A 12785-nucleotide genomic window follows, 5' to 3' on the forward strand; every position below is an offset into this window, starting at 1 on the left:
AAAAAAATATAAAAGAACAAAAAGAAGAAAAAAAACAGTTCTTTTTAGAACTACCTCCAATTTATAAAAAAAAGGCTTCATTTTTAAAAAAACTCTGTCATTCTTTTTTCCTCATGGTACGCTCCCCGGTCCGCTCCCCGGTGCGCGTACCGGCGCTCCCCCCGCGCAAAACGAAAAAAATATATATATTTTTGCCCCGCGGGGCCCTTTTATAGCCCCCACATCAAACCTAGGGGGTCAGGGGGGGTCTACCCTGCCCCCTTATGGTCATTTCCCCCTTTGTTTTGGCCACCTCTTGTGTCTCGATCCAACCGAGACACAAGATGGCGGCCGCTCCGGACTGTTTCGAATGTTTACAGACAGCCAATCAGCTTTCCGTGCGCCAGTCGCGTACCGGGGCGCTGCCATAGATATATATATTTTTGGAACCTAAATTACTCAAAATCCACTGGAGCACATATCTTGAGACATAGCAAAGGCACATCGGGCTACCAGTCCCTACAATTTTGCCAAGTTTGGTGGAAATCCATTCAGCCGTTCGGGCTAAAAGTGAAGTCGACCGCCCTATGGAAATTAACATGGGGAAAACACGTTTTGGGGCCCCCCTTTTATCTCGGCCCCCGCTTGACGAATCCCCCCCAAACTTTCAGGGAAGGAGCGGGCCATTTTCTTGGAGAAATTCGCGAAGATTCGTCCACCGGCGCCAAAGTTATTCCCAATAGAATGTTGCGGATTTCCTACGGAAAGTAGATCCTAACTATAACTACCTACTGGCGACCGCCAGTAGGTTATATATATATATATATATATATATTGATTCAGTTTATCCAAAAAGGAAGGTTTTTCCTCATGCACTCCCGTGTGACACGATCAAAGAACCACACCGGGTTTAAAGTTGATTCGCTTTCTTTATTTTCAGCATCCAGCAAAACCTAACGCGTTTCGGTCTCTACAGAGACCTTGCTCACAGGTTAGTTTGTTGTGGGAACAGTTTAGTTTGTGTTAAATAACCAAAAGTAAAAAGGGGTAAACACTGTGAAGTTACATCACTTCCTGTTGGTACCATGGTGTTTCTGGGACATGTAGTTTTAGTGAATTAACAAAAAGATTAACAAATAATGGCATGTTTTCCTATGTTTGAACACAAAATGACACAAACTTTTATCATCCCTGTCATTATTAATCACAATGCGTTTTAGGCATTTTACTTCATAACCTAAATAACCACAGTCATATTGAAACCCTCTAGTGGGGAGATGCTATGTACGTTCATTTCATTGTTTTATATGTATACCACCGAAGGGACGATTGTTAAATTAAAAATTCAATCATACATATTCAAGCGTGATCAAGCCCTCCAGTGGGCAAAAGCTATTGTGCATTTTGGCTCATGCATTAACGCTTTATAGGGCATTTAAACTACACTTTTTCATATGTCCAGGATAGAAAACAAATTAATTGTAAATTCAGTGAGTTAAAAAAGAGAAAGAGTTAGCATCAGTTCCTGTCTGATAAATGTATCAAAACTGCTTTACAGGTGGCAATGCAGTTCTTCATCCTGATTGTGCCCGAACGGGCTCAAGGTCCGAAAGTTCATGATGTGTTTGGACTCCTTTTGCCTCAACACCAGTTCACGATCTCCACCTCTTCGATTTGGTCCAACACTTTCGATTCCATAGAATGATAGGGATTTCCAGTCACCCTTATGTTCTTTTTCCATGTGTCTGGCCATGGCATTACTGCGATCACAATTGACAGTTGCGCGGACATGCTCCAGAATTCGGAGTTTCAGCTCCTTTTTAGTGCTTCCAATGTATTTTTGGGAGCATGGGCACTCCAGGGCGTATATCACAAACTGAGTTTTACAATTAATTAATTGTTCAATTTTCCATGTTTTTTTGTTGGCCATTTTTATTTCTTTAGTTGTCTTTGCGATGCAGCATACTTTGCATCCCGAGCATTTGTAAAATCCTTTCGGTCTGTGCCAGGCTTCTGGTTTTTTTTGCTCTTGGAAATGGCTGTGAATCAGTTTGTCCTTTAAATTCTTTGCCCTTCGATAGGTTACATTGGGGTGATCACCAACAATTTGAGATACTGTTGGGTCCATAATCCGGAGGAACTCTCCATACGGGATGTTTTGTAATAGGCTGGGTTGGTGAAAACTTTGCGCATGTAACACCGCATTTGTCGCTGTACTTTTGCGGTGTAATGTGGTATGTAATACATTGTCTTTGACAAAGATCTCCGTGTCTAGAAACACGACCCTGGAATCACTGATAGTAAAATGTAAACCAAAGTTGGAGTTATTCAGAATTTTGAAATACGTTTCGAATTCCTCATTTGTTCCTTCCCATATGAGCAGCAAATCGTCAATATATCTCAACCATGCTATGGTTTTTTGGACTGCTTGGTCATTTTCCGATCTCCATGCCCATGTCTTTTCCCATTGTCCCATTGTCAAACAGGCATACGAAGGGCTAAAGGAAAAGCCCATCGCGGTGCCTTTTGCCTGTCGGAAGATTTCATTTCCAAATAAGAAGATGTTTTGCTCCAGGCACATAGAAATCATCTCTAACAACATATTGTTGTGATCGGCGAGTTGTATACTTCTATCCTTAAGGAAGGCTTTACATGCTTCCATACCAATTTTATTTTCAATGTTGGAATAGAGCGATATTACGTCCATTGTTATTAATTTGTACGTGGGTTGCCATGGAGTGTCCTGTAGTCTTCTGAGCATGTCGCCCGTATCCTTTATGTACGATGTTAGGCCCTTTACGTAGGGTAAAAGGAATACGTCGATGTAGTTGGCAATGGGTTCCAATAATGCCCCTTTGGCAGAAATTATGGGTCTGCCCGGTGGTCTAGTGGCATGTTTGTGAATCTTCGGCAAGAAGTAAATTGTTGCCGATCACAACAATATGTTGTTAGAGATGATTTCTATGTGCCTGGAGCAAAACATCTTCTTATTTGGAAATGAAATCTTCCGACAGGCAAAAGGCACCGCGATGGGCTTTTCCTTTAGCCCTTCGTATGCCTGTTTGACAATGGGACAATGGGAAAAGACATGGGCATGGAGATCGGAAAATGACCAAGCAGTCCAAAAAACCATAGCATGGTTGAGATATATTGACGATTTGCTGCTCATATGGGAAGGAACAAATGAGGAATTCGAAACGTATTTCAAAATTCTGAATAACTCCAACTTTGGTTTACATTTTACTTATACAATCAGTGATTCCAGGGTCGTGTTTCTAGACACGGAGATCTTTGTCAAAGACAATGTATTACATACCACATTACACCGCAAAAGTACAGCGACAAATGCGGTGTTACATGCGCAAAGTTTTCACCAACCCAGTCTATTACAAAACATCCCGTATGGAGAGTTCCTCCGGATTAAAAGAATTTGTTCAAATGAAAATGATTGGAAAAAACATCAGGACTCAGCAAAAACCAGATTCTTAAAAAGAAAATATAATCCAACTTGGATACAAATTGCCTCCAGTCGTTCTACTATGATTAATAGAACTGATTTATTGAAGGACAAACAAAAACCAACAGAGGCTGAACCAGAAAAAATACGCTTCATCACCACTCATTCAATGGCCAACCAAGCAATTACAAGGATTCTGAATAAAAATTGGCATATCCTGCACATGGACCCAACAGTATCTCAAATTGTTGGTGATCACCCCAATGTAACCTATCGAAGGGCAAAGAATTTAAAGGACAAACTGATTCACAGCCATTTCCAAGAGCAAAAAAAACCAGAAGCCTGGCACAGACCGAAAGGATTTTACAAATGCTCGGGATGCAAAGTATGCTGCATCGCAAAGACAACTAAAGAAATAAAAATGGCCAACAAAAAAACATGGAAAATTGAACAATTAATTAATTGTAAAACTCAGTTTGTGATATACGCCCTGGAGTGCCCATGCTCCCAAAAATACATTGGAAGCACTAAAAAGGAGCTGAAACTCCGAATTCTGGAGCATGTCCGCGCAACTGTCAATTGTGATCGCAGTAATGCCATGGCCAGACACATGGAAAAAGAACATAAGGGTGACTGGAAATCCCTATCATTCTATGGAATCGAAAGTGTTGGACCAAATCGAAGAGGTGGAGATCGTGAACTGGTGTTGCGGCAAAAGGAGTCCAAACACATCATGAACTTTCGGACCTTGAGCCCGTTCGGGCACAATCAGGATGAAGAACTGCATTGCCACCTGTAAAGCAGTTTTGATACATTTATCAGACAGGAACTGATGCTAACTCTTTCTCTTTTTTAACTCACTGAATTTACAATTAATTTGTTTTCTATCCTGGACATATGAAAAAGTGTAGTTTAAATGCCCTATAAAGCGTTAATGCATGAGCCAAAATGCACAATAGCTTTTGCCCACTGGAGGGCTTGATCACGCTTGAATATGTATGATTGAATTTTTAATTTAACAATCGTCCCTTCGGTGGTATACATATAAAACAATGAAATGAACGTACATAGCATCTCCCCACTAGAGGGTTTCAATATGACTGTGGTTATTTAGGTTATGAAGTAAAATGCCTAAAACGCATTGTGATTAATAATGACAGGGATGATAAAAGTTTGTGTCATTTTGTGTTCAAACATAGGAAAACATGCCATTATTTGTTAATCTTTTTGTTAATTCACTAAAACTACATGTCCCAGAAACACCATGGTACCAACAGGAAGTGATGTAACTTCACAGTGTTTACCCCTTTTTACTTTTGGTTATTTAACACAAACTAAACTGTTCCCACAACAAACTAACCTGTGAGCAAGGTCTCTGTAGAGACCGAAACGCGTTAGGTTTTGCTGGATGCTGAAAATAAAGAAAGCGAATCAACTTTAAACCCGGTGTGGTTCTTTGATCGTGTCACACGGGAGTGCATGAGGAAAAACATTCCTTTTTGGATAAACTGAATCAATGTGATCGCAGCGGGTCCTGCTGCGCCTCGCGTGCACCGCCCTAGAGCGCCCGAGAGCCTCCGCATCTGGGCCAGACGGAATCGATATATATATATATATATATATATATATATATATATACACACACACATTTTTGAATTTAATTAAAACATGTATTCTTTTAAATTGCATTATTTTGATTATTTGTATTTATTATTTAATTTTATTACCCTTTACACCCTAAAACAGAATCCCACCCTGCTCCCTTTAAATACCCATGCACCCCATAGTCATAACCCACCCTTACTCCTTAAAATACCCCAACACCCATAAACACTAACCCATCTTAACCCTACAAATATACCCTGTACCCCAAAATCCAAGCCTATCCCTAAACGCTAAAAGTACCCCAAAACCCAAACCTAGCCCTGAACCCTATAAATACACCTGTACCTCAAAACCCAAACCTAGCCCTGAACCCTAAAATACACCTGTACCCCAAAACCCAAACCTAGCCCTGAACCCTAAAAAATATCCCTATACCCCAAAACCCAAACCTAGCCCTGAACCCTAAAAATAACCCTGTACCTCAAAACCCAAACCTACCCTGAACCCTAAAATACCCCTGTAACTCAAAACCCAAACCTAGCCCTGAACCCTAAAAATACCCCTGTACCCCAAAACCCAAACCTAGCCCTGAACCCTAAAAAATATCCCTATACCCCAAAACCCAAACCTAGCCCTGAACCCTAAAAATACCCCTGTACCCCAAAACCCATACCTATCCCTAAACTCTAAAACTACCCCTGTACCCCAGTACCCAAAACTATATCTGAACCCTTAAAATACCCAAACACCCCAAAACATATACCCCTATACCCATACTTACCTTATCCAAACATTAAAAAAAAACATGCTTTTACCATTCATGCATTTACAACGAATTTCGTAAATGTATGCGTGGTAAAAGCATATAAAATGTAATGCCATGCGTTATAATGGCATTGCGGAGACATAGTACTTTTGTAATGAAAGTATGCGGAGTGATGGTTTGCGGAAAGAAAGTTGCGGAATAATGGGTGATTACCCTCCCCCGGTAAGTACATTGGTGGCACGGCTCACATCTCCAGCAACATACTCATATTTTTTCACCACCCATTTGAAAAATGCACAGGTCTCTCTCATTGATGGCCAGCACTGACATACACTTTTAGACACACCTCCCGCCACAAGTTCTAGAATTGCGAACTTTAGAGCTGTGGAGCTATGTTCGAATCTCAGCATCAGCTCAACATCCTGTGATTCCAGGCAAATCGCTTTGTCTCCCCGCGCCTACCACAAATGAATGTGTTCTTCTGTAATGTAAATTGTGCTCATGCCATGTTGCGAGTTCGCGCTATATAATATTGCAAGGAAAAATAAAGTAGGGAAACTCGAGTTCACACACTACTGAAAACGCACTCTTAAGTGCATCAGCAGTGCACTGTGAATCGGAGCGTTTCACAGGCCTGTCACAGATAAGAAATGCAACAACTTATATCTTTTCCCTCTAGCACATATGTCTTTCCAGTTGTCCTCTGACATTAAAATTGTATTTGGAGCCTGAGGTCAGTCTAGTCACGATTATTATTTGGGAGTGCTAACCAAAAGGCTCACAGAAGATATTTGTCTTCAAGGCTGTCTCGAATTTCAGAAAATGAAATTGGTCTTCGATGCTGAGCACTAAAGGAAGTGAATTCTAAAGTAAGCACCAACCGCAGATGTTGAGATAATTTGCCAATGGTGTTTAGGTTTCTTTCCTATTATAGCTCCACAAAGTTGGCCAATTGCACCCTTTTCTCACTTGCCTCGCAGGGTAGTAAGGGTAAGTAGTCAAAGGCTTCACACGGATGTAGTGTGGAGGTTAAGACCTTATAACACAGTTGTCAATGAGACACAATAGAGTATTATCCAGTAGTATTTACCTTTAGTTAAAATCAAAGTACTTTCACCTTAAAGCAAAACAAAATACTACACATAATCCAATGATGGTTCAGTTATAGGGTGTGACCTCAACTATGTGTTCTAGTGAAATACTTGTACCTTCTCCGGTGCCTGCTCCTACCTCTCTCTACAAAACTTCAAATGTCTGTGGTTACTTAGCAAAGATATGGATATAAGCATTGATTAGACACAGGTGCAGATCGTTATCAATGATCCTAATGGATAGTTTGTAAGTCAGTTCAGTAGTCTCTCTGCCAAAACCTAGTATTGTAGTAGTAGGATTCACATTTGAGTTAATCTGGCTCAATTCATGCAAGATCAGCCTCACTTTATCTACTTTATAGCATTGTGGATCAGTAGCGCTGGCTGGTGTTTTTTAGGTGGTTGCAGCATGTGGTTTCCGCATCAGGGAAGGGAGACTGTGGATGGTGACATCACAGCTTGCTGGAACACTGGTGTTTAACAACGTGTCGGACTTCATCTTCTGGGTATGCAGTCTCTAGGCCAATGCAAGCAGGCACTCACCTTGAGTATTTGCGACTTCCAGGTCGATGTGTGTGGGGGGATATGTCTTTGGTACTTGTGCCTGTGCTCCATTGCAGGCAGGCACTCGTCTTCATGAGTTCTAGCCTCCAGGCCAATGCAGCAACCCCTCCCGCAGCAGCCTTGCAGTGGTTTGCAACAGAAACACCGGACTTCACTATCCTGGTGGATAATTTATTCTCAGAGCTCACTTTAGAAAATTCATTATGTGACATGGGGACTCCTCACACTCCTGTCTCACACCGGCTGCTTTCCCTTATGTTAGTCTGCTTCTTCTGGCTAGAGTTCCACACTCCTGGACAACTCTGAGTTTCTCATCCTGCAAGGCTCCGTACTCTCATTCCCCTCTGAGCGAGCAGGAAAGCTTATAGGCTGTAGGCAGCCCCTTAGCTTCTCCAGCAAGTTGTAGACTTCAGGTGATGTTCCCTCACCAATGGTAGACTGACTGTCATGCAGACTCGGGCTCCTTTCCTTCTTAAAGTAGAAATTGGATACGGAACAAAGTGGAGTGGTTTGGATCCCACTTATATACTCAATTTCCTGACAGGTGATATTGATACTCTAACTAAGGTTTCAGCATCGAGTTGGAATGGCTCTCTTTCAGGTGTCACTTCTGGCTCTTCTTCAGACCCAGCCTTTGAGTGAGGTGATTGCTCTCACAAAGGGTAGCAATGATGTTGGCTCCAGGCAGGAATATCCTAAAAATGGCAGCGTGAAGGCTCTGTACCTGGCTGTCATCAGTCTTCCTGAAGCAGCAGTAAGGAACAGACAAAAGAGCAGGTCTGGCCTAGAAACTTCTTTACCTTGAACAACAGAAGCTACATTCTCACCCCACACTCCCACCATCTGTCAAATGGCAGTGCACAGGAAGAATTAATCAACAGCCTTTGATTGGAAAAGCCATCATTAAATTTGTAATGGTACTCCATGCAACCTCACTTCAGTGTCTGGGTCTCCACCCTCCAGCTGCAGGAAATCAATCAATATACTTCCACCGCCTGGGGAAGCTATATCAACTCTTTATCTTAAGCCACTCTAAAGTAGTAGTCATTCAGAATGGATCCCACTGGTCTCCGTATTCCTAATCTCACCACACACTAAGTCCTATTTCCACCCATGTGTTACAGATCCACCTCAAGCACTCGCACATCTTTGGAACAAAACATCAGCACAAGCATATGAGGTTAACACTCACTGGAACTTTACACAAGAGGGGTCAGTTGACTACACTCTGCTGATATAGAGAAAAATACTCTGTATGCTGCCACTGCCGCTTTATGTGACTAGCCCCGGCATGAACAGTAGTCCTATCCCTGCTATGAGGTTATACCCCTGCAGGTCATTGAACAGGTTCTGGACCATGCTTTCCCATTGATGATGTTGAATTAATTGATTCTGTGACCAAATCGTAAGCAATATTCCTTGTACCACATAAGCCACTCTCCCGGGAATGTCTCAAAAATCTAGAAAGCACTTGCAACTCACAATAAGCTTGCAACCTCTTTATTTTTATTTAAAAGATATCTCCAAAATCGCTTTCTCGATAAATCCACCTATCGTGCGTAGTTTATAGTTTATTACTTTTTAAAATTTCCTTTCTCCAATCTGGTAAGTCATTCCACTTTGCCGTTCTTTTTTTTGTTTTGTTTTTTGTATTGACAATTTTTATAGAATTTTGCAATAAAAAAACATCAAGAGAATAAGGGTAAGGATGCATTAATACATTGTCAATAAATAAATGAGGGATTCTATCATTATAAAAAGTGACAATAAATACGTGACATTTGTTGATGAATAAAAGCATATACATATGGAATATATAGACATATTATGAATAAATAATTAAATAAACAAATAGATACATAGCAGAGATGAAGAGGAGAGAAGTAAGGGAAGGGAAAGTGGAAGAATGCAAGGAAGGTAAGAATTAATAAATATGTAAATGGTAGAAGTAAGATACTGATACAGCAGATATTATTACTTGGTTAAATATAAATAGATCAAATGTAAATATGAGTCAATAGCTTAACATGAGATCATCATATTAATCAAAGAGAAATGTGTTATCATAGGAAAATATTCACATTGCAAAAAGTTTAAGACAAACTAGATTTGGGAGAAAATAGTAAAATAGTATAAATGAAAAGAAAAGGAGAAAAAAATAAAATATGTAGAATAATGTGGAGGGGTAGAGCCAGAGTACGGAGAGGTGGAGGAGAAAAAGAGGAGGAGAGGGAAGGTAATAATGAAAAGAATACGGGAAAAGGGGAAGAGACAGAACAAGTAATTATAGGAAAGATATCATTAACAAAGATGTAGAACAATGAGTTAGTCTCCTTATGTGGGTGCAGTGAGAGGAACGGAACAATTCGTAGTATCATCAGCTTACGTTTTTTTTTAAAAGGTGACCAGGTCTGGAGAAATATGTCAGTTTGATCCTGAAGGTTATAGATAGTGCATTCATGTGAAGCTGTTTGTATCATGGCTACCAACCATTCTTCCTGTGAGGGTGGAGAGGGTAATTTCCAATGACGTAAAATACATATTTTAGCTGTAGCCAATGCAGTGTGGAAAAGAGGGTGTTATGGTTTAGAGAGCTTTGGGAAATGACGGAAATCCTGTAAAAGAATATTGGCAGATGTGATTGGTAGATGTAAGTGCATTGTGGCGTGCAACTTTTTACCAACATAGTTCCAAAAAGGTTGTATACTTGGTCAGTCACAGATATTGTGAGTTATGTCACAGCAGAATTGGAGCATCTCCAACAATTAGTATGTGAGAGTAGGCCGGCTTTATGCAATTTGACGGGCAATCAATGCCAATCATGGAGTATTTTAAATAAGAAAAATGTAAGCTTTGCTTCACTGGTTCCTTTATGCAGATTCTCCAATAGCTGTTCTCATTCGTTAGCTGTATAAGAGTTTGATAAACAGGATTGCCATTTAAGGTGACGATTATGGGAGAGGGATTGTGAAAAGAGGGGAAACATGAAGGTTTTATAATGACCAGAAGTCACTCCATTATGTTTCCCCCATGTATTTAAATAGGATAATATTGGTGAGAGTTGAAACGACCAATGAGGCGATCCCAAATGTTTCTTCAAACACTGTTGGAATTGAAGGTATTTAAAAGAATGTTGTGCAGGAAGATTAAATTCCTCTCTTAGTTGTGAGAATGATTTGAAATCGCCATTATGAAGAAGTTTATCTACAGAGTGAATGCCTGCTGTTTGCCACAAAGGTCAAGAAAGAGCTCGACCATCAATACGTATAACTGAAATATTCCAAAAGGGAGCCTTGTTGTGGATGCGCAGGTTTGAATCCAGTAAACAATGTCCCCTTTCCCAGGATTTATGCATAGCTGATAAAATCGGGGTTTTGGGGTCAGAACGACTAGTGCCGCTTCCATATAAACGAGAAAGACCTGAATCTGTGAATAAAAGATGGCGTTCTATATGAACCCATTGTGGAGCATCTTTTATCCCTGGTAACAAATAAGATATTTGAGAGACATGTAATGCGAGGCATAATGTTCAATTGATGGGAGGCACATTCCTCCATATAGCTGGTGAGCTTTCAATTTTGTCAGGGCAAGATGAGGCTTAGCTAAACCCTATATAAAGGTTTTAATCTTGAAGTCGATTGATCAAAGCGTGGATAAAGGGATCTGAAAGGGAAAGATGCCCAAGATGTAGATGAAACGCGGAAGAGTGACCATTTTAATAGCTTGTACTCTACCCTAAAGAGAGAGCCCTAAAGCCTTCTATTTGTCAAAATCACGCTGCATTTGAGAAATCAGAGGAGTTAAAGTGTCTATAACCATGTCTTCCAAACCTTTATTGACTAGTACTCCTAGGTATTTAAGGCGTGAATGTTGCCAGTGAAAAGGGAAACCGTATATAGTTGCTTTTGTAGTTCCATCAGAGATGGGTAATGCCTCACTCTTGTCCCAATTAATTTCATAACCTGAAAAGGAAGAGAAGTCATTGATGATTTGAATCATCGGGGGGAAGGTTTGTAAGGGTGGGTAGGATATCATGTGCATGTAAGCTATTCCAGACTCTTGATTCATGCTATTGTGTATTAAACTTTAAATGAATGATGCATCTCTTATAAACTAAAACATTACACAATTTTTCTTTCAAGTCCTGGACAGTTTTTAATGCTGTCCTTTTAGCTTTAAATGTTTAATGTTTGATTTATCTTCAGCTGTTGCCTTTTCAACATTCAAAGTAACCAAAAAACAAACTGTCTGGGCAGCTTAAAAGAGAAGATCTGTGTGCAGAATATTTCTAAAAACATAATTTATTTTTTCCGAATAATATTATAGGAGTTTCAGTACATGGAGGAAGAACTCTACAGAACAAAGAGTACCTTGCAGAGCAGAATGAAAGATCGCGAGGATGAGATTCAGAAACTCAGAAATCAGGTATAAAATCATTTTGCCTTTTATTTTCTGTTGAATGTATTAATTAAGAGGAATGGATATTTCCAGCACCACCTACATCTAGATGCTTTTGCTACTTTTAAAAGGTCTCACTAAAAAGATGCCCTGGGGCCTGGGCTCTCCTTTCTATTGGATTAAACCCTTGCGTTTTGGACTAAATTATTATAATATTTGAATGTTTCTCCACCCTCGAGTCCATTGAGTCAGTAATATATTTTGTAGTCCAGTTTAGGCTTCTTTTGTTTATAGCCTTTTAACATGGTAGAGCACACATGTTTAAGATTATTACCGCATCAGATCTTTTTGTAGTGATGTGGTGTCTACTGTCTGTACTTCCTAGAGCCTGTAGGCTTAGTGCCACATTTAATTATCCTCTACATCCCCTATTTGGGGCCCTTCTTGTAATCTTTACTTTCAGTTCTGCTGTGCGTTATATGTTCCTTTGTAGCTGTAAGAAAACATTGGGAACTGAAATATATATAATATACTTACACATAGGGCCTTTCAGACACCCACCCATCTTTGTCAATTGGTCTGTTGTCATTCACATTTTGCTTCTGCCCACTACAGCATATACCATGGGGTAGTGGATAGCCTACAGAAGCCGCTAGTTAACGTCACTATGAGTATCTGCATTTTGCTCTCTCACAAGGATAACATCCATACACAAGCTAGCTACCTTAAGGGCCACTGTTTTTGTTTTTACTCTATAATTACTTAAGTGGTGCCTTTGTGCTTCGAGCCTGATGTGATAGCAGGTCGCATCTGATGCACATTCCATCTTTATCAGATCCCATGTCCTGCCAATGCTGTTGTAAATTCCTTTTAGAGTGTTTTGCTTTTCTGACTGCTGCTATTTCACAGCATACTGGATGAGATT

At 40.2% G+C, this 12785-nt stretch overlaps 1 protein-coding gene across 1 annotated transcript in view; it reads left to right on the forward strand.

Annotated features, from left to right (window-relative positions):
- Positions 1 to 12785, forward strand: part of GOLGA5 (golgin A5) — a 137455-nt gene that overhangs the window by 65753 nt on the left and 58917 nt on the right. The window contains exon 9 of the mRNA XM_086937695.1: positions 11789 to 11887. Within this exon, the coding sequence (XP_086793821.1) occupies positions 11789 to 11887 (99 nt within the window). The remainder of the gene's footprint in view (positions 1 to 11788; positions 11888 to 12785) is intronic.

Source organism: Lissotriton vulgaris, chromosome 9, assembly GCF_964263255.1.
Source record: "Lissotriton vulgaris chromosome 9, aLisVul1.2, whole genome shotgun sequence".
NCBI classification, from domain to species: domain Eukaryota; kingdom Metazoa; phylum Chordata; class Amphibia; order Caudata; family Salamandridae; genus Lissotriton; species Lissotriton vulgaris.